General features: G+C 41.3%; 2 protein-coding genes across 2 annotated transcripts; both read right to left on the minus strand.

Moving 5' to 3' along the window:
• Positions 1–314: 314 nt before the first annotated feature.
• On the minus strand, positions 315–10,503 carry LOC101114694 (olfactory receptor 1G1-like). The gene is made up of 2 exons (XM_004007184.2): positions 10,498–10,503; positions 315–1,274 (listed from the first exon to the last, which is right to left on the minus strand). The coding sequence occupies exons 1-2, from the start codon at positions 10,501–10,503 to the stop codon at positions 315–317; spliced, it is 966 nt and encodes a 321-aa protein (XP_004007233.2).
• A 2,078-nt stretch (positions 10,504–12,581) lies between these two features.
• On the minus strand, positions 12,582–20,377 carry LOC101114946 (olfactory receptor 1F1-like). Its single transcript, XM_004007185.2, has 3 exons — positions 20,319–20,377; positions 17,575–18,471; positions 12,582–12,648 (listed from the first exon to the last, which is right to left on the minus strand). The coding sequence occupies exons 1-3, from the start codon at positions 20,375–20,377 to the stop codon at positions 12,582–12,584; spliced, it is 1,023 nt and encodes a 340-aa protein (XP_004007234.2).
• Between the last annotated feature and the right edge of the window lie 2,038 nt (positions 20,378–22,415).

A 22,415-nucleotide genomic window follows, 5' to 3' on the forward strand; every position in this document is an offset into this window, starting at 1 on the left:
GCATCTGCTCTGAAAACTCAGCATATTATGTTTTGAATGTGAGTTTTTCAAATTTATAATGGACAAATCTAGAGAAGGAGGGACATTGAAAAGTCTGGAGCTCTACTCTGGGGAAGGACTTTTTATGGGGTGGGACATCTTCCCTGTAGCTCAAACAGTAAAGAATCTTCCTGCAATGCAGGAGACCTGGGTTCCATCCCTGGGTTGGAAAGATCCTCTGGAGAAGGGAATGGCAATCCCCTCCAGTATTCTTGCCTGGAGAATCCCATGGACAGAGGAGCCTGGCGGGCTACAGTCTGTGGGATAGCAAAGAGTCAGACACGACTGAAGTGACAGACTACACTACTCCATCTTCCCCAGCCAAGGAGTCTCCACAAAGCCCCCTTCATGTCGCTGTTCCTTAGGCTGTGGATAAAGGGGTTCAGCACAGGGGTGACCATCGTGTACACCACAGATGCCACCACTCCAGTGTCTGCTGAGCAGGAGGATGAGGGCTGGAAATACACCAGAAAGACAGTTCCATAGAAGAGAGTGACCACTGTCAGGTGAGAGCCACAGGTAGAGAAGACTTTATGCTTCCCCCCAGCAGAGGGGATCCTGAGGATGCTGTGGATGATGTGGGCATAAGAGACCAGGACACAGGTGAGAGGGACCACCCCTGAGAGGGCTGCTTCTGCAAACATCATGAGCTGAAAGATGTGAGTGTCTGAGCAGGCAAGTTTGAGGAGTGGGAGAAGGTCACAGAAGAAGTGTGGGATGGCATGGGAGGCGCAGAAGGAGAACTGAGACATGAGGAGACAGAGGGAGAAGGCCAGGAGGTGGGAGCTGAGCCAGGATGCGGCGACCAGCAGCAAGCAGCGCTGGGGCCCCATGATGGTGGTGTAGTGGAGAGGAAGGCAGATGGCCACGTAGCGGTCATAGGCCATCACAGCCAGCAGGAAGTCATCCAGCAGGGCCAATTCCATGAAGAAGAACATCTGCACGAGGCACCCAGTGTGGGAGATGGTGCAGTGCTGTGTGTGGATGTTGAGCAGCACCTTGGGGACGATGGTGCAGGAGAAGCAGGTGTCGGTGAAGGACAGGTTGGCCAGGAAGAAGTACATGGGGGTGTGGAGGCGGGGGTCAGAGCTGATGGCCAGGATGATGAGCAGGTTCCCCAGCATGGTGACCAGGTACACGGCCAGGAAGAGCCCGAACAGGAGAGGCTGCTGCTCTGGGTGCTGAGAGAAGCCCAGGAGCAGGAAGTCAGAGATGCTGGTTCGGTTTCTAATTTCCTTCAAAAGCAGAGAAATTAGAGCAGATCTTATTTAAACAAAGATAGACTCTCAATGTTACAGAGTCCATGGACTTCGGTTTGTTTTTCTCTATTCCTTGAAGAGGTTACTGAGTTCCATTAGTAGGTGTAAATGCTGGTTTGCAAATATGTACAAATAGGACTGTGAACTCTGATGAGACGGCATCAGGGTAGAGATGTAGTTTGGGTTCTAGAATCCTGTAATGCGGCATGCTTTCCCCATAGGTGGTCTAAATGAGACTGAACTGGAATTCAGCTGCAAAAATCTCTTCAAATTTAATTTCCTTTTTAAAAAACTATATAACAATCATTTTTTGTTTGTGATTTAATTTTTATTTTCTGTTGAAGTATAGCTGATTTACATTGTTGTGCTCGTTTCAGCTTTACAGCAAAGTGATTGAGTTATGCGTATATGTGTGTGTGTATATATCTATCTATCTATTCTTTTTCAGATTTTTTTCTCATATAGTTGATTACATAATATTGAGTAGAATTTTCTGTGCTACACAGTAGGTCCTTGTTTTTTTAAACTTTTTTTTCATATTGGAGTATAGCCGATTAAGAGTGTTGTGATAGTTTCAGGTGGACAGCAAAGGGACTCAGCCATATATATACCTGTATCCATTATCCACCAAATTTCCCGACAATCCAGGCTGTCACATAACATTGAGCAGTGTTCCTTGTGCTATACAGTAGGTCTTCATTGATTATTTATTTTATTTTATTTTTTTATTTTTTGAATTTTATTTTTTTTATTAGTTTTTATTTTTTAAATTTTAAAATCTTTAATTCTTACATGCATTCCCAAACATGAACCCCCCTCCCATCTCCCTCCCCATAACATCTTTCTGGGTCATCCCCATGAACCAGCCCCAAGCATGCTGCATCCTGCGTCAGACATAGACTGGCGATTCAATTCAAATGATAGTATACATGTTAGAATGTCATTCTCTCAAATCATCCCACCCTCTCCCTCTCCCTCTGAGTCCAAAAGTCCGTTATACACATCTGTGTCTCTTTCCCTGTCTTGCATACAGGGTCGTCATTGCCATCTTCCTAAATTCCATATATATGTGTTAGTATACTGTATTGGTGTTTTTCTTTCTGGCTTACTTCACTCTGTATAATCGGCTCCAGTTTCATCCATCTCATCAGAACTGATTCAAATGAATTCTTTTTAACGGCTGAGTAATACTCCATTGTGTATATGTACCACAGCTTTCTTATCCATTCATCTGCTGATGGACATCTAGGTTGTTTCCATGTCCTGGCTATTATAAACAGTGCTGCGATGAACATTGGGGTACATGTGTCTCTTTCAATTCTGGTTTCCTCGGTGTGTATGCCCAGCAGTTGGATTGCTGGGTCATAAGGTAGTTCTATTTGCAATTTTTTAAGGAATCTCCACACTGTTTTCCATAGTGGCTGTACTAGTTTGCATTCCCACCAACAGTGTAGGAGGGTTCCCTTTTCTCCACACCCTCGCCAGCATTTATTGCTTGCAGATTTTTGGATCGCAGCCATTCTGACTGGTGTGAAGTGGTACCTCATTGTGGTTTTGATTTGCATTTCTCTAATAATGAGTGATGTTGAGCATCTTTTCATGTGTTTGTTAGCCATCCGTATGTCTTCTTTGGAGAAATGTCTATTTAGTTCTTTGGCCCATTTTTTGATTGGGTCGTTTATTTTTCTGGAGTTGAGCTGCAGAAGTTGCTTGTATATTTTTGAGATTAGTTGTTTGTCAGTTGCTTCATTTGCTATTATTTTCTCCCATTCAGAAGGCTGTCTTTTCACCTTGCTTATATTTTCCTTTGTTTTGCAGAAGCTTTTAATTTTAATTAGATCCCATTTGTTTATTTTTGCTTTTATTTCCAGAATTCTGGGAGGTGGATCATAGAGGATCCTGCTGTGATTTATGTCTGAGAGTGTTTTGCCTATGTTCTCCTCTAGGAGTTTTATAGTTTCTGATCTTACATTTAGATCTTTAATCCATTTTGAGTTTATTTTTGTGTGCGGTGTTAGAAAGTGATCTAGTTTCATTCTTTTACAAGTGGTTGACCAGTTTTCCCAGCACCACTTGTTAAAGAGATTGTCTTTACTCCATTGTATATTCTTGCCTCCTTTGTCAAAGATAAGGTGTCCATATGTGTGTGGATTTATCTCTGGGCTTTCTATTTTGTTCCATTGATCTATATGTCTGTCTTTGTGCCAGTACCATACTGTCTTGATGACCGTGGCTTTGTAGTAGAGCCTGAAGTCAGGCAAGTTGATTCCTCCAGTTCCATTCTTCTTTCTCAAGATTGCTTTGGCTATTCGAGGTTTTTTGTATTTCCATACAAATCTTGAAATTATTTCTTCTAGTTCTGTGAAAAATGTGGCTGGTAGCTTGATAGGGATTGCATTGAATTTGTAAATTGCTTTGGGTAGTATACTCATTTTCACTATATTGATTCTTCCAATCCATGAACATGGTATATTTCTCCATCTATTAGTGTCCTCTTTGATTTCTTTCATCAGTGTTTTATAGTTTTCTATATATAGGTCTTTAGTTTCTTTAGGTAGATATATTCCTAAGTATTTTATTCTTTTCGTTGCAATGGTGAATGGAATTGTTTCCTTAATTTCTTTTCTACTTTCTCATTATTCGTGTATAGGAATGCAAGGGATTTCTGTGTGTTGATTTTATATCCTGCAACTTTACTATATTCATTGATGAGCTCTAGTAATTTTCTGGTGGAGTCTTTAGGGTTTTCCATGTAGAGGATCATGTCATCTGCAAACAGTGAGAGTTTTACTTCTTCTTTTCCAATTTGGATTCCTTTTATTTCTTTTTCTGCTCTGATTGCTGTGGCCAAAACTTCCAGAACTATGTTGAATAGTAGCGGTGAAAGTGGACACCCTTGTCTTGTTCCTGACTTTAGGGAAATGCTTTCAATTTTTCACCATTGAGGATAATGTTTGCTGTGGGTTTGTCATAGATAGCTTTTATTATGTTGAGATATGCTCCTTCTATTCCTGCTTTCTGGAGAGTTTTTATCATAAATGGATGTTGAATTTTGTCAAAGGCCTTCTCTGCATCTATTGAGATAATCATATGGTTTTTATTTTCAATTTGTTAATGTGGTGTATTACATTGATTGATTTGCGGATATTGAAGAATCCTTGCATCCCTGGGATAAAGCCCACTTGGTCATGGTGTATGATCTTTTAATGTGTTGTTGGATTCTGATTGCTAGAATTTTGTTGAGGATTTTTGCATCTATGTTCATCAGAGATATTGGCCTGTAGTTTTCTTTTTTGTGACATCTTTGTCAGGTTTTGGTATTAGGGTGATGGTGGCCTCATAGAATGAGTTTGGAAGTTTACCTTCCTCTGCAATTTTCTGGAAGAGTTTGAGTAGGATAGGTGTTAGCTCTTCTCGAAATTTTTGGTAGAATTCAGCTGTGAAGCCATCTGGACCTGGGCTTTTGTTTGCTGGAAGATTTCTGATTACAGTATCAATTTCCGTGCTTGTGATGGGTCTGTTAAGATTTTCGATTTCTTCCTGGTTCAGTTTTGGAAAATTGTACTTTTCTAAGAATTTGTCCATTTCTTCCACGTTGTCCATTTTATTGGCATACAACTGCTGATAGTAGTCTCTTATGATCCTTTGTATTTCTGTGTTGTCTGTTGTGATCTCTCCATTTTCATTTCTAATTTTATTGATTTGATTTTTCTCTCTTTGCTTCTTGATGAGTCTGGCTAATGGTTTGTCAATTTTATTTATCCTTTCAAAGAACCAGCTTTTGGCTTTGTTGATTTTTGCTATGGTCTCTTTTGTTTCTTTTGCATTTATTTCTGCCCTAATTTTTAAGATTTCTTTCCTTCTACTCACTCTGGGGTTCTCCAACTCTTCCTTTTCTAGTTGCTTTAGTTGTAGAGTTAGGTTATTTATTTGACTTTTTCTTGTTTCTTGAGGTATGCCTGTATTGCTATGAACTTTCCTCTTAGCACTGCTTTTATAGTGTCCCACAGGTTTTGGGTTGTTGTGTTTTCATTTTCATTAGTTTCTATGCATATTTTGATTTCTTTTTGATTTCTTCTGTGATTTGTTGGTTATTCAGAAGTGTGTTGTTCAACCTCCATATGTTGGAATTTTTAATAGTTTTTCTCCTGTAATTGAGATCTAATCTTAATGCATTATGGTCAGAAAAGATGCTTGGAATGATTTCGATTTTTTGAATTTATCAAGTTTAGATTTATGGCCCAGGATGTGATCTATCCTGGAGAAGGTTCCATGAGCACTTGAAAAAAGGTGAAATTCGTTGTTTTGGGGTGAAATGTCCTATAGATATCAATTAGGTCTAACTGATCTAATGTATCATTTAAAGTTTGCGTTTCTTTGTTAATTTTCTGTTTAGTTGATCTGTCCATAGGTGTGAGTGGGGTATTAAAGTCTCCCACTATTATTGTGTTATTGTTGATTTCCCCTTTCATACTTGTTAGCATTTGTCTTACATATTGCGGTGCTCCTATATTGGGTGCATATATATTTATAATTGTTATATCTTCTTCTTGGATTGTTCCTTTGATCATTATGTAGTGGCCTTCTTTGTCTCTTTTCACAGCCTTTGTTATAAAGTCTATTTTATCGGATATGAGTATTGCCACTCCTGCTTTCTTTTGGTCTCTATTCGCGTGGTATATCTTTTTCCAGCCCTTCACTTTCAGTCTGTATGTGTCCCTTGTTTTGAGGTGGGTCTCTTGTAAGCAGCATATAGAGGGGTCTTGTTTTTGTATCCATTCGGCCAGTCTTTGTCTTTTTGGTTGGGGCGTTCAACCCATTTACGTTTAAGGTAATTATTGATAAGTATGATCCCGTTGCCATTTACTTTATTGTTTTGGGTTCGGGTTTATACACCCTTTCGTGTTTCCTGTCTAGAGGATATCCTTTAGAATTTGTTGGAGAGCTGGTTTGGTGGTGCTGAATTCTCTCAGCTTTTGCTTGTCTGTAAAGCTTTTGATTTCTCCTTCGTATTTGAATGAGATCCTTGCTGGGTACAGTAATCTGGGCTGTAGGTTATTGTCTTTCATCACTTTAAGTATGTCTTGCCATTCCCTCCTGGCCTGAAGAGTTTCTATTGACAGATCAGCTGTTATCCTTATGGGAATCCCCTTGTGTGTTATTTGTTGTTTTTCCCTTGCTGCTTTTAATATTTGTTCTTTGTGTTTGATCTTTGTTAATTTGATTAATATGTGTCGTGGGGTGTTTCGCCTTGGGTTTATCCTATTTGGGACTCTCTGTGTTTCTTGGACTTGGGTGATTATTTCCTTCCCCATTTTAGGGAAGTTTTCAACTATTATCTCCTCAAGGATTTTCTCATGATCTTTCTTTCTGTCTTCTTCTTCTGGGACTCCTATAATTCGAATGTTGGAGCGTTTCATATTGTCCTGGAGGTCTCTGAGATTGTCCTCGTTTCTTTTAGTTCGTTTTTCTTGTTTCCTCTCTGATTCATTTATTTCTACCATTCTATCTTCTATTTCACTAATCCTATCTTCTGCCTCTGTTATTCTGCTATTTGTTGCCTCCAGAGTGTTTCTGATCTCATTTATTGTGTTATTCATTATATTTTGACTCTTTTTTGTTTCTTCTAGGTCCTTGTTAAACCTTTCTTGCATCTTCTCAATCCTTGTCTCTAGGCTATTTATCTGTGTTTCCATTTTGATTTCAAGATTTTGGATCATTTTCACTATCAATATTCGGAATTCCTTCTCCGGTAGATTCCCTACTTCTTCCTCTTTTGTTTGATTTGGTGGGCAACTCTCCTGTTCCTTTACCTGCTGAGTATTCCTCTGTCTCTTCATCTTGGTTATATTGCTGCGTTTGGGGTGGCCTTTTTATATTCTGATAATTTGTGGAGTTCTCTTTATTATGGAGCTTCCTCACTTTGGGTGGGGTTCTATCAGTGGCTTGTCAAGGTTTCCTGGTTAGGGAGGCTTGTGTTGGAGTTTTGGTGGGTGGAGCTGGGTTTCTTCTCTCTGGAGTGCAGTGGAGTGACCCGTAATGGGTTATGAGACATCAAAGGTATTGGGATAATTTTGAGCTGCCTGTATATTGAGGCTCAGGGGAGTGTTCCTGTGTTGCTGGAGAATTTGCGTGGTATGTCTTGTTTTGGAACTTGTTGGCCCTTGGGTGGAGCTTGGTTTCAGTGTAGGTATGAAGGCTTTTGATGAGCTCCTATTGCTTAATGTTCCCTGAATTCAAGAGTTCTCTAATGTTTTCAGGCTTTGGGTTTAAGCTTCCTGCTTCTGGTTTTCAGTTTTATTTTTACAGTAGCCTCTAGACTTCTCCATCTATACAGCACCGATGATAAAACATCTAGGTTAAAGATGAAAAGTTTCTCCACCTTGAGGGACACTCAGAGAGGTTCACTGAGTTACAAGGAGAAGAGAAGATGGAGGGGTAGTTAGAGGTAACTGGAATGAGATGTGGTGAGATCAAGAGAGGAGAGAGCAAGCTAGCCAGTAGTCACTTCCTTATGTGCTCTCTATAGTCTGGACCGCTCAGAGGTATTTACAGAGTTATATGGGGAAGAGGAGAGGGAGGAAGTAGACAGAGGTGACCAGGAGGATAAGAGAGAGGAATGAGTAGGAGAGAGACAAATCCTGCCAGTAACCAGTTCCTTAGGTGTTCTCTACCGTCTGGAACACACAGAGATTCACAGAGTTGGATAGAGAAGAGATGGGGGAGAAAAGAGACAGAGGCCACCTGGTGGAGAAAAAGGAGAGGCCAGAGGAGGAGAGAGTGGACAAGCCAGTAATCTTGCTCTCAGGTAAACTTGGGTAGTGAAGTTTGGGTTTTTAAATGTACAAAATTGACAACAAAGATTAAAAATCTGGAGTAGAGGTTGGATTTTCAAAGATACAATATTAAAGAAAAGCAGAAGGAAAAAGGAAGAAAGAAAGAAAAAAGAATTATTAAAAAAAAAAACAAAACAAAACACCAACAACCATCCAAAGAGTATATATGGTGTTTGCCTTAAAAAAAAAAAAAAAAAGTCTTTTTTTTTTAATAGTAATACTAGGTTATAGAAATAAAAATTAGAGGAGAAATAGAAGATTTAACAATTAAAAAAAGCTCGGAAAAAAAAGAAAAAAAATGCAAAAGGCAAAAAAAAAGAATGATTTTAAAAATATTAAAAAATTAAAAATATATCTGGCTCTTCTCTGATGTTATGGGCCGTGTGGGCTCACTTCCAAGGTGGTTCCCTCTGTTTAACTTCTTCTGTTTGCTGGTTTTTAGGCTCACTAGTTCAGTCGCGCTGTGGGGAGGGGGGATGCTGCAAACAAATAGAACTGTCGTGTGTACACAGTATCTCTGCCCTGCTTGACCTGTCCTTTCTCGCGGCGCACAAACCACTCCGGCTCTACGATGCTCAGCCGGGAACCGTCTGGGGCCGGCCCTAGGCTGCGTGCACTTCCTCGGTCCAAGCCGCTCAGGTTCGGCCCTCAGGCAGCCCTCAGAGGCACAAATGCAGCTGGGACTGCGCTTTGTGCCCTTCCCAGGTCCGAGTAGCTCAGGAGTTTGGCGAGCGCAATTGCCGCGGCTTGTCACCTTTTCCGCCGCTGCTGCTCAGCTCTCTGGGTGGACCGCTGGCGCACCCCGTGAGGCAGACTGTGACTGTCCAGCACCCCCAGAAGTCTTAGCAAAGGAGCCTGCTTGCAGTTAGGTAAGTAAAGTCTCTCCGGTCCTGCAATTGCCCCTTTCCAGTCCTTACGGCTCTGGCTGCCTGTCCCCGGCGGGGAATGGTCTGCAGCCGGCTTTTTCCGTTCCGTCCTTTGTTCTGTGCTGGGTCCTGGCGGTGTCTTTGTTCGAGCTTTTCGCGTGGTAGCTATCCCACAGTCTGGGTTGCTAGCCCAAGTTAGATCGTTCTGGTGGAGCGTGGGGCGTTCGTGCCCGATTCTTACAAAGCACTGCAGCCCGCGCCTCCCGCGCGTCCCTGCCCTGCCCCCACTTCCCAATGGCGGATGCAGGCGTCTGTGCTGCTTTTCCGCTGGGGGAGTTACTGGTGGGCTTGTAATCTCTTGGTTTTAATTATTTATCTATTTTTCCTTCCTGTTATGTTGCCCTCTGTGTTTCCAAGGCTCGCCACAGACTCGGCAGGGAGAGTGTTTCCTGGTGTTTGGAAACCTCTCTTCTTAAAATTCCCTTCCCGGGAAGGGCTTCCCTTCCCGGGACGGAGCTCCCTCCCCACCTCCTTTGTCTCCTTTTTCGTCTTTTATATTTTTCCCTACCTGATTTTGAAGACAATGGTCTGCTTTTCTGGTTGCCTGATGTCCTCTGCCAGCCTACAGAAGTTGTTTTGCGGAGTTTGCTCGGCGTTGAAATGTTCTTTTGAGGAATTTGTGAGGGAGAACGTGATCTTCCCGTCCTATTCCTCCGCCATCTTTCCCTCCCTCGATTATTTATTTTATATACAGTAGTGTGTGTGTGTGTGTGTGTGTGTGTGTGTGTGTGCTTAGTTGCTAAGTCATGTCCAACTCTTTGTGACCCCATGGACTATAGCCCACCAGAGTCCTCTGTCCATGGGGATTCTCCAGGCAAGAATACTGGAGTGGGTTGCCATGCCCTCCTCCAGGTATATAAGGTAGTATGTATGTGTTAATTCCAAACTCCTAATTTAGAACAACCATTCAAATTTCACTGTCTTACTGTGGAGCTCATTTTGGGGTCATGCATATACTAGGATTTAGGGGGCAAAACAAGGAGCTCTGTGTGTAAGTGTATGAGTGTTGAGCACATGTTGAGGATGATAGAAGGAGGGTTAGTTACTTCAGAGAGGAGCCCACTGAGATTTAGGGATCTCTGATGGGAGTGTTCTGGCCCTCTTTGCTTTGTTCTGTCCCTCCATGCATTTGTGGGGCTATGAGAACCCTGTGAACCGAAAAGCACCTTTTCATTAAGGGCACATCATTTTCATTCTCATCATCAACCTGCCCGTCAATATCTTATGTTTTAACAGCTGAGCTTTGGAATCTGGACATGGGATAAGAATTTTTTCTCTGTTCCTTATGCTCAGTCCACCTTTGATTAATTGCTGTCCCCTGAATCTCTGTGTCCTGCTTTGTACCATGTACAGTACAACTACTTCATAGACTCATTGAAGTTGTAACTGAGATAACATATGTGGCAGGCAGGCTGCTTCTGAGGGCAATGATGTTACCGTCATTGTTCGTAGTAGGTGATGCAATGTGAACCTGGGGCCCAGGATGTGGTGCAGAAGCACTGGGGGATGTGCTTTACTGCTGAGCTCCTCATGTGCCTTTAAACTTTGGGATAATTTTACTCCCATTGAACTTTGCTTTTCTTCTACAAGATGCAGATAATAACCTACCTGATAGGATTGTTGAAGAGGCCACATGCTGGGATTGGCTGCGGTTTCTTCAGGATTCATGATATGCTGCCAAGATGTGAAATTCAAAGGAGCTATGATGGTTTGGAGGAAGAATGCCAGGTCAGTCAGTGGCAGCAGGGGCCAACGTCATGTTTGTTTAGGGTCATGAATAAAAACATTATATACTTCTGGAGTCTGACAGAATCTTTCCACTCTTTACTCTTGATGAGATCTTGAGAAAGTCGCCAATTTCATCAGCTTCAGTTTCTTCATTGGCTTAAATGGAATAATGATAGAGTTTCCTATACAGAGCTGTTATGAGGATTAAGTTTGATAATAATTATAGACACCAGGGCTTCCCTGGTGGCTTGGGTGGTAAAGAATCCACCTGCAATGTCGGAGGCCTGGGTTTGATCCCCGGGCTAGGAAGATTCCCTGGAAGAGGGCATGGCCACCCACTCCAGTATTCTTGCCTGGAGAATCCCATGGACAGAGGAGCCTGGTGTGCTACAGTCCACAGGCTCACAAAGAGTTGGAAATGACTAAGTGACTAAGCACAGCACAAACACAAAAGTACACTGTTTTAGATCAAGAATGACATAAATGTACGTGCTTAATAAATATGACCTATTATCACTACTTTTTTAAAAAAATTAAAAGGGTGTTGTTTTTGTGAATCCAGTCACTGCCTGCATCTTGGGCTTGTAGGTTGTGAGGCGTCGATATAAAAAGTCATCATCATTATCACCAATATCAGCACAGCAGCACCACCTCTGACTCTACTCACAACTGTCAGTGGCAAAACTTTTGTTTTGCCAGCTGGAAACCAAGTAGAAACTGGGTCAAATAACTTAATCATAAAAGCTCCCTGATTGTCATATTATTATAGGAATAAGTAATTTTGTCCTAAATGATTTAGCACAAAGTTTAGTAAAAAATGAAGGGTGTGACCGAGGTTGGTAACTAAATGGACATAGAGAGTAAATTATGGGTACTGACATGGCGAGGTGGCAGAGAGTGACTCTGGGACCCAGGCTCTTCCACTGGACAAGGGTCAGTTATGCTCTGTTCTTGCACAGGTGCTGTGTCCTGGTCACTGATGGGGTTGTGGAAGGGTGCTCTGACACCCATTCTCCACAATGCCTTCAAGTCTGCACCTTCAGGGATGTGATGAACCCCAGCCCCTCATAGTGATCAGAAGATTCAGAAAATGATTGGCAAGTGGGGATGTAGAAGAAACTGGCAAAAGGAAAAGGAAGAGGTTCTGCAGGCTGCTTGTGTATATGTGTCAGCGTGTGCCCTTAGGTAGACTCTCTCCCCATCCCTAAGCGTCTGTTCTCACCTGGAGGTGCTGACCAGCCTCCACCTGTGATGCTTGCTTAGGAGGTTGGGTTCGCTACTCTGCTGTCACAAGGGCTGGAGGCGCAGAGCCCTTCCCTCTGAGTAGGAAGAGCACAGACTGAAGACTCAGGTCATTAGAGATTTCCAGCCACTGGAGCCAGGAGGAGCCACTGCTTTTTCACAGGCAGTGTCTCCTGGGATCTGTTCCCAGACCTCCTAGTTAGAGACACGAGGGGACAACTGTCCAGCCTGCCAGCTGTCCCCTCTGGACGGTGGCCTTCTGTGTCGCTGCACCAGCAGTGATGGTTCCATTCAGATGGACCAGGCTCCATGGGTGGCACCACTGGTTTCTCCCCTGGGTGAGGTGCAGTGTGGATCCCTCCTCCCAGCCTTTACCCTGAACTGGTCCATCTCAGTCCCGGAGTCCCTACTTTCTAATTAGAGCCCCGGCCCTATGGATATAATACAGTATGTCCCAGTAAATAAGTAAAATTAAAGATAGAATAGATCAGAGGTCATAATCTTTGCTTTTAGAAGTCATGTAGATGAGGACACATTCTTATTTAATGATCTCAGAGAACAGAGATATGAAGAATATTTAGATTCTCTGTTGGACACATGGTGCCTAATACTTTCTTTCTAAAAATAAATTAATTTATGGATATGTTTGTTTTTATTTTAATATATCTTTCATAAAAAGAATGTATAAAACATGTATATTCTCTTAAGAATGTTAATAAAATTAATGCCTATTCCCTCCTCACTGAAGCTTAAATAGTATACAGGTCAACACTTTATTTATTTATTGTTCCAGGATAGTTTTTAAAACTGATGCTTATTTTGAATTAAAAAAATTTAATACAATTTTAAAGGTTACTTTCCATTTACTGTTACTACAAAATATTGGCTATATTTTCAGTTCTGTACCAATCATCCTTGAGCCTATCTTACACTCAAGAATTTCTACCTCTCATTCCCCATCCTCCATACTGCCTCTCTCTCCCCTTTCCAAGGGTAACCACTAGCTTGTTCTCTGTGTCTGTGATTCTGCTTCGTTTTTGTTTTATACACTGGATTGTTGCGCTTTTTAAGATTCTGCTTATAAGTGATATCATACAGTCTTTGTCCTTCTCTGTCTGGCATTCTCTTAGCATACTGCCCAAGAAGTTACTGGGAACCCTCTTGCCTGGAAAATCCCGTGGATGGAGGAGCATGGTAGGCTGCAGTCTGTGGGGTCTCTAAGAGTTGGACACGACTGAGCAACTTCACTTTCATTTTTCACTTTCATGCATTGGAGAAGGAAATGGCAACCCACTCCAGTGTTCTTGCCTGGAGAATCCCAGGGACGGGGGAGCCTGGTGGACTGCCGTCTATGGGGTCGCACAGAGTCAGACACGACTGAAATGACTTAGCAGCAATCCCCTATGTATCACTTCCCAGATTCAGAAGTAGAACATTGCCAGCTTGTCTAAAATTCCTTTTGTGTTATTAGGTTCGTCATCACTCTTCCCTCCTTCTGGAAGAAAAATGATCCCTGTTATCTTTCTAATGCTTGATTTTAGTCTTGCTTCTTTTTGAACTTTATATAAATGCCCTCATGCACTATGTATTCTCTTTTCTGGCCCTTTTGTTCAGTTGTTTCTCTGTGAGATCATCTAGACAGCTCTAGGTGGTGGGTGTTCACTTCCATTGCTGTGAGTTGCTACATTGTATGATACCACACATTAGTCATGCAAACTATTTTTGGAAGAATAATTTTCTTTGGTTATTTGGAACAGTACTGTTTTCATCATTCCTGTATGTTTCTTCGTATACACATGCATTTCCTTCTCTTTCATATATACCCAGGAGAGGAATTTCGTGGTTTTAGGAAATCTCCATCTTCAATTTTACTATGCAATATCAAATTCTCTTAAAAATAGATTGTACCAATTTGCACTTCCATCAGCAATAAGTGAGGTTGCGGTGGCAGCTCATTCTTGGTAACACTTGGTGGTGTTGGTTTTTTTCATTGTAGTCACTTGGTGTGTGTGTGTGTGTGTGTGTGTGTTGGGGAGCATCTCCTGATGGCTTGACTTTATATTTTGGTAATTAGTAATGAGATTGGGTACCTGAAATACTTATTAGTGTTGGTATTGCTTAATTTTGAAACTGTTTATCTTAATTTTTGTTCATTTTTCTTTTTAGTTAAAATTCTAATTTATTTATAGAACTATTTAAATATTCTAGATACCATCCCTTTGTGCATTATATGTATTACAAATATTTCCTGTCTTTATGGTTTGTCTTTTCACTCTTGTTTCAGTCTGTTTGCGAAGTAAATATTTAAAATTTTAATTTATTGAATTCATCAGTTCTTTCCTTTTTTCTTAATGCTTTACTAGTGTCTGGTTTATGCTGTCCATTGTTCCCTTAGTTCAGGAAAGTATATTTCAGTATTTTCTTCTAAAATCCTTAGAATTTTGCTTTTAACAGTTACTGCTTTAGTCATCTGAAATAGATTTTTGTGTATTTTGTGGACTGAGTACTAAGGTGTCTATGTTTTACTTGTTTTTGCCTCAAGACACCTAATTAATAATTTGAATGTTAGACTCCTTTGAATTTTAATATTATCAAATCTATCAGGTGTAAATAAAATTCAATTTTGTTTCTTTCATTAGAAAATATATATCTTTTTAGAAAGATGGTAACGATAACCCTGTAAGTGAGACAGCAAAAGAGACACAGATGTATAGAACAGTCTTTTGAACTCTGTGGGAGAGGGAGAGGGTGGGATGATTTGGAAGAATGGCATTGAAACATATATAATATCATATAAGAAATGAATTGCCAGTCTAGGTTTGATGCAGGATACAGGATGCCTGGGGCTGGTGCACTGGGATGACCCAGAGGGATGGTATGGGGAGGGAGGTGGGAGGGGGATTCAGGATGGGGAACATGTGTATACCTGTGGTGGATTCATGTTGATGTATGGCAAAACCATTACAATATTGTAAAGTAATTAACCTCCAATTAAAATAAATAAATTTATATTAAAAAAAGAAAATATATATCTTTTATTTGTTTTTCTTGGATGTTTCAAGTACAATGTGGGATAGTTGCAGTGAGAGTTGGTATTTTGTCTTGTTCCTCATGTGGACAGGAAGGATTTAATGTATGATTATGACACATTATATGCTATATGTTTGAAAAGAGAACTCTTTTCATATTAAGAAAATTTGCTTCTATGTCCATTTGCTAACCTGACTTTTTAATAAGCATATGTTGGATTATATCCAAATTTTTCTTGCATCTCAAAAGTATCGCTTTCTTGAATCATATGATTTTTTTCCTTTGTTTTGTAAAACAGTGACTTTGGTTGACTTTTGAATGTTAAACCAACTTTGCATTCTGGGAAAACTCAACTTGGTAATGATAACAATTTTCTTCAGCTTATTGTACTTTTTTTTGCAATATTCTCATTAGCTTTAGGTATCAAAGTTGTGCTAATGTCTAAAAGGGAATAGGTGAATGTTCCTTTATTTTTATTCTCTGAAGGAATAGATCTATTGAGGTTGTATATTTCTTACTAAATTTTTTGATGAGTTATTTATGATCTTTTTCTTTAATATCAACAATATAATTGTGTGTTCAGTTCGCTAAGTTGTGTCTGACTCTTTATGACCCCATGGACTGCAGCACTCCAGGCCTCCTTGTCCATCACCAACTCCTGGAGTTTACTCAAACTCAAACTCATTGTGTGTTATTCCCACTTTAAAAATATGATTTCATCCTAAACTAATGTATGGTTATACAAAAAATACTGTATTACACAAGAAAGTGAAAAAAGTTGAATATTTGCATGAATTCTGCAGAAGGCAGGATTTCAAATTTAGCTGTAGTAAAAGGAGTTACAAAGAATATTTCTTGATTTGATAATAAAATAAAAACTTCCTTATATTTAAAAGAATCACCAAGTTAAGGGGCTTCCCTGGCGGGCCAGTATTTAAGATTACATGCTTCCAGTGCAGGTAGCACAGGATTTATCCCTAGTCACAAGACTAAGATCCCACATGCTATGCAGAATGGCCAACACACACACACACACACACACACACACACACACACACACAGTTAAGAGATAAAGAATGAACTAGGAACAAGGTGAAGAAGACAGGGATGTAATATCTTGAATATAAAAAGGCCCATACAAGTCAACTAAAAAAATCCCAGAAGGTAATAGGTAGATGACATGAATAAACAATTAATAAGAGAATTTTCAAAAATTGGTTAATGGATACTGGAAAATAGTCCCCTTATTAATAAACAAAGAAATTAAAACTGGGGCAAGAAGATACCATTTCACTACCATATTTGTTACATTTAGGGGAAAATGTGAACATCAGCATATGGAGTGGACAGAGACAAAGGACATTCTTATTTGACACTTTGGCAGCATGGATAAAAGAGCCCCCAAAATGTTACTCTTTGATGTTCTACTTTTGAAAATATTACAATTACAGACTATGAACATAAGAATCATTTCTTCTCAGAGACTTTCATTGCACTGTTATTTGTAATAGTGAACACATAGAAATCTCCTAATCATCCAACAATGGGGAAACATTATCCTTTCTTCTGTCATCTCAGAGAGCCAAATGTTCAGGAGGCATTAATGTGGACGCAACTTATGTTATGAAGTTAGGCAAAAAAAAAAAGCTATATAATTGTATGTCCAGTACTTTCTCAACACAGTAAAAAACAAAAAGCAATTTTAGGAGACAAGAGGGAAATGACGTGAATATTATCAGTGGTTGTCTTTAAATGTATGAATAGTGAGTTTCTTTTTCTTCTTTTTCCTATTTGTATGTTTTACAAATTTGCTCTGAGTGTTTTTTACAGAAAAATGAACTAAGCCACAGCTTAAAAAGTAAAACAATCATGAATCTACTCCAATAATTCATAATCACTCGTGGTCACAGTCCTAGTTCTAATCCCTATGATTTTGGACCAGCCCCACCTACCAGTGCCAGGTTTCTTCTAGAATTAGTTTCACTTGCTTATTCCCAGCAAATAGTATGTCTTTTGGTTCAGCTTTCTGCCTGTGTAGCTGAATCCCTATGAGTTGTTTCTAAAGATGGGTTTGGAAATGATCCCTGAAACTCAGACACTTGACCCTTCTAGATATTGTCAACATTTCTTGTAGTTGAATGGGCAGGTTAGCTTCCTCCAAGAACCTGTATTCTGTCTGATGTCATCTTCTTATGATTTGAATCTGTGGTTTGAATCTGCTTGGTCACCTATATCCAGGAATCAAGTCACCTTGCGGGGATTGCTAGTTACTTCTCTTGCAGGCTTTAGCTCTGTCCTTGGTTAGTTGACGGTATTCCAGTCCTGCCAAGTCAGGCATTCTCCATCTTTAAAATCTGCTTGTGATGCCGAGCACCATCCTGCCTTGAATCTGATTTTGTCAAACTTTTTCAAATGAAGACTCCGGGAATAAAACACGTCACAGAGCCTGATCTTCTAATCTGGGACAGGGCATTTTACAGAGTAGAGCATTTTCCCCAGCTGAAGAATCTGCACAAAGCCCCCTTCATGTCGCTGTTCCTCAGGCTGTAGATAAAGGGGTTCAGCACTGGGGTGACCATCGTGTACACCACAGATGCCACCACTCCAATGTCTGCTGAGCAGGAGGATGAGGGCTGGAAATACACCAGAAAGAGTGTCCCATAGGAGAGAGTGACCACTGTCAGGTGAGAGCCACCGGTAGAGAAGACTTTATGCTTCCCCCCAGCAGAGGGGATCCTGAGGATGGTGTGGATGATGTGGGCATAGGAGACCAGGACACAGGTGAGAGGAATCAGACCCGAAAGAACAGCTTCAGTTAACATGGTGACCTGAAAGATATGTGTGTCTGAGCAGGCAAGTTTGAGGAGTGGGGGTATATCACAGAAGAAGTGTGGGATGGCATGGGAGGCGCAGAAGGAGAACTGAGACATGAGGAGACAGAGGGAGAAGGCCAGGAGGTGGGAGCTGAGCCAGGATGCGGCGACCAGCAGCAGGCAGCGCTGGGGCCCCATGATGGTGGTGTAGTGGAGAGGAAGGCAGATGGCCACGTAGTGGTCATAGGCCATCACAGCCAGCAGGAAGTCATCCAGCAGGGCCAATTCCATGAAGAAGAACATCTGCACGAGGCACCCAGTGTGGGAGATGGTGCAGTGCTGTGTGTGGATGTTGAGCAGCACCTTGGGGACGATGGTGCAGGAGAAGCAGGTGTCGGTGAAGGACAGGTTGGCCAGGAAGAAGTACATGGGGGTGTGGAGGCGGGGGTCAGAGCTGATGGCCAGGATGATGAGCAGGTTCCCCAGCACGGTGACCAGGTACACGGCCAGGAAGAGCCCGAACAGGAGAGGCTGCTGCTCTGGGTGCTGAGAGAAGCCCAGGAGCAGGAAGTCAGAGATGCTGGTTTGGTTTGTAATGCTTATTTAAAGGAGAAAAATGCAAGGAAAATATTGCTTCAAAAAACTTATATCATTCAAAGCCTTTGTCTGTTTTCTGTGTTTTTTCCCAAAGGTCACAGAGATGTATAGATGTCTCTTGCTGGTGGGCATGTAAACATGTCCAGATGTGAGAACTAAGCACAGTGATTGGGAGACTTCTTGGGAGATTCTGCATTTTAGTTGTATTCTAGGTTGTCCTGTAGACTTTCTGGTTGAGGGTTGAACTGGAGATTAGTTGGGAAGAAAATTCCCAAGTCTTAGTCCATGCCTATTTTTTCAAATAGGAAAGCTATCAGTTTCACAGGCTTGTGAAATTTGAGACAGATCTCATGAAAGTGAAAGTGAAGTCACTCAGTCGTGTCCGACGCTTTGCAACCCCGTGGACTGTAGCCCACCAGGCTCCTCTGTCCATGGGATTCTCCAGGCAAGAATACTGGAGTGGGTTGCTATTTCCTTCTCCAGGGGATCTTCCCAACCCAGGGATCGAACCCAGGTCTCTGGCATTAGAGGCAGATGCTTTAACCTCTGAGCCACTAGAAAATTCTTAAGGCTAGTCCTCTCTCTTTCTCTCTCTGTCTCCTGTATGTGTGTTTTGTTGAGGAGTAGAGAAGGGATATTAATTATATAGAAAGATCATAACTGTCACTCAGATATTCTTCATATGATGGGAATATCCTTTTTCTTTTGAAGATTCATCAAATAAGCTAATGTGGATGAAATTACTTTATAAGCTCAAAGGTATTTGACAAACAAGAGTTATCATCATCAACACTGTCAACATCTTCAGTCCTTGGGAATGTTGGCTTTGATGTCCTATAGACTGGATGGACTTCTTTTCTGGCTGTGTAATCCTTTGCAAACTCCACATCCTATTTTCTTTTTGCTTCAGTTTCCTCATCTGTAAATTATGTGCATACTTTGTATACTTACTGTAGCTCATCAATGAGATGACATATTCAAAGCAGTAGCACAGAATAGGTCTTCAATAAACTGTGATAATAGTTACGAATATTGTAGAATCAGTAGTAGATAAAATGGAGCCTGGTGTCCTGATACACCAGAAAATATTAGAGGACATGCCTCCCCACTGTAAACCCTCACTGAATCTTATATTTTTGGGAATTATTTACTATCTGTGAGTTTCATTTTCTTCATCTATAAGATATGGACATCAACCTACCATACAGGACAGTTGAGAATATCAAAACCCTAGGATCACTTAAAAGTTTTCTCAGGACCTGTGATATAAAGTTTACGATGAGAGTTTCTGCATTTGGATGGTGTGGGAAGATGAGCACACAAACAGGCAATGGTAGCCAGGCCACTGTCATGCTCTTTGATGTGGTTATCCCTTCTGGGTCTGACAAACCTTTATTTTCCACCATCCCCTCTGTGAGCCGTAATCTTGAACAAGTTTTCTCAGTCTTTCTGGCCTCAATCTCTGTATCTGCGCAAGGAGGATAATTAATAACATTGTGGTCAGGACTGAATTAGATAAGGATTGCCCCGGGCTAGAACAATGGTTTGTATCAAATAATCCTCAAATACAGCTTCCTCTGATATTGTTTTTTCTTGATGAAGTTAACAAAAGGAGGATGCTTTCTGGGGCAACCAACTAGTCCTCTATGTTTGTCCAGGACTTTCCTGCTTTCAAAATGAAACATCCCACTTCCAGGAAACTCCTTCAGTCCTGGGCAAATTGAACTTGGTCATGGTTTGTGAGAAGCTGGGCTTTGAAACCTGTGAAGTTTCATATATGGAATTGTGCATGCTACTGTCAACAGTGTTATCATCACCTTGGGTGGCAATGGTCTGACCTAGGAGTACCATAACAAAGCATCCACTGTGACATGGGCAGACCCAGGTTTGAGTCCCAGCTGTACCATCTTGGTGGACAATATTTAACTTATAAGAACCCCAGTTGTGAAATGAGCCTGAATAAGCCTATTTCACATCATTCCGGGACTGAAGTTAAGAAGTTGGACTAAGGCTTCTTGAACTATCAGTGGGTGTGGGGATTGTTACTGTCTTTGGGTGGTGGCATAGAATGATTCTGAAAGTCACTCAGGGTAGAGTGAGCTGTGAGTGGATTGTCCAGGCATCATGTAGGGGTCCTGAGCACTGTTATTACAGCTATAACGTCTTGGCCTCTGCAGGGGCTTGGGGATCACTAATCTACACTGACTCTAGGCTAGACTCTCTAGAGGGTCATGAATATTAAGTCCTCCTCATGATGGATAAGAGAGCCAGATTGTATCTGAGTGAAAGTTGCTCAGTTGGGTCCAACTCTTTGCAACCCTATGGACTATATCCTGGCAGTTCCTCTGTCCATGGAATTCTCCAGGCCAGAATACTGGAGTGGGTAGCTGTTCTCTTCTCCAGGGGTCTTACCAACCTAGGTATTGAACCCAGGTCTCTCACATTGCAGGCAGATATTTTATTGTCTGAGCCACCAGGGAAGTATTTGGCTAAGAGTAAGGAAGGGGCAATAAGGAATAGGGGAGGAGATGTGTGTGTGTGTGTGTGTGTGTGTGTGTGTGTGTGTGTGTGTGTGTGTGTGTTGACCAATGTCTCCCACCTCTACCACTCAGGTCTTACCTGGAAATTCTGACCATCCTCAGATCTCGTCACCATCACCAGGTGTTGGGTCTGCTTTACTTGTTTGGTTTGCCTACCTGTCTTCTCCTACAGAGGACTGGCTAGGACCTCAGTTTTCTTCATTCCCTGTAACAGCAGCACAGACTAAAGACCCAGGGCTGGAGCAGTCTGTCCTTAGGCACAGGGGCTAGGCAGAGCTGTGGGCTTTTCATATGGAGTATCTCCTGGGACTCACTCCCTGATCTCTTAGTTAGAGACAAGATGAGGCAAAAGTCCAGCCTCTCAGCTGTCCCCTTGGGGCCCTGGACTCCCGAGTCTTGGCAGTGTCAGACTGACCAGGCCTGGGAATACTGATAGCACTTTACCTGATGCCCTTCCCCTGGGCACAGAAGGGAGAGGACTGCATTGCTGCAAACCCTAACCTACTGTGGAGTTCACACGCTCTAACCCAAATCCTTATAAAGAACACCTATCATGTCCCAGAAAATAAACAATAACAAATGAAACTGAAGAGATTTGATGAAGTGTGGGCCACACAATCATTGTCTTTAAATTTCTACAGTTCAATACATAGAACAGGTTGTTCCCTGTGACTCCAAAGGGTAGAGATAAAGCTCATTTGTAAAAATCTGCTAAGTAATAGAGACACTTCTGTATACAGGATTTTCTTTATATTTTTAAAATTGTGAAATACATCATATATGAAAAAGAGTTTATAAACTATATAGGAATAGTTTTCTTATAGTTTTGCTATGCTAGAGTAGAAAATGGCAACCTGCTCCAGTGTCCTTGACTGGAAAATTCCATGGACAGAGGAGCTTGGTGGGCTATAGTCCATGGGATGGCAAAGAGTCAGACAGAACTGAACATACGCACACAAACACACACACACACACACATAGCAGCAACTCTGCGCATATGCATGAATTGTGTATTGTTTCCCTATTTTTGTCTTTCACATGACTGGAATCATTTTGCTTCTTTCACTTCTTTCTTTCTGAACTGTTTATATTAGTACTTTCTCATTTATATTAGTGCTTGTAGCTACAGTTCATTCTTTTTTTTTAGATTGAAGTAAAGTTGATTTATAATGTATTAATTTCTGCTGTACAGCACAGTGATTCAGTTGAATTTTAGAACTGCAGCTAAGGGAGTGTGGACTCTAATTCTATTGTGTGATTGTACTATATTATCCATTTTGATCTTTTTTTCTTTTTTTTGGCCAAGCCATGCGACATGTGGAATCTTAGTTACCAGAACAGGGATCAAACATGTGCCTCCTGCAGTGGAAGCACGGAGTCTTAACCACTGGACACCAGGGAAGTC

This window comes from Ovis aries, chromosome 3 (genome assembly GCF_016772045.2).
Source record: "Ovis aries strain OAR_USU_Benz2616 breed Rambouillet chromosome 3, ARS-UI_Ramb_v3.0, whole genome shotgun sequence".
Taxonomy (NCBI): Eukaryota; Metazoa; Chordata; class Mammalia; order Artiodactyla; family Bovidae; genus Ovis; species Ovis aries.

Coding starts and splice junctions, on each gene's coding strand:
- LOC101114946 (XM_004007185.2), bottom strand. CDS start 20,377: ATGGTACAGCTGGGACTCAAACCTGGGTCTGCCCATGTCACAGTGGAT. Junction 18,472..20,318: donor ACAGTGGATGCTTTGTTATG/GTACTCCTAGGT, acceptor CCTTTAAATAAG/CATTACAAACCAAACCAGCA. Junction 12,649..17,574: donor AGCGACATGAAGGGGGCTTT/GTGCAGATTCTT, acceptor ATTTATTTTTAG/AAAGAAAGTATTAGGCACCA.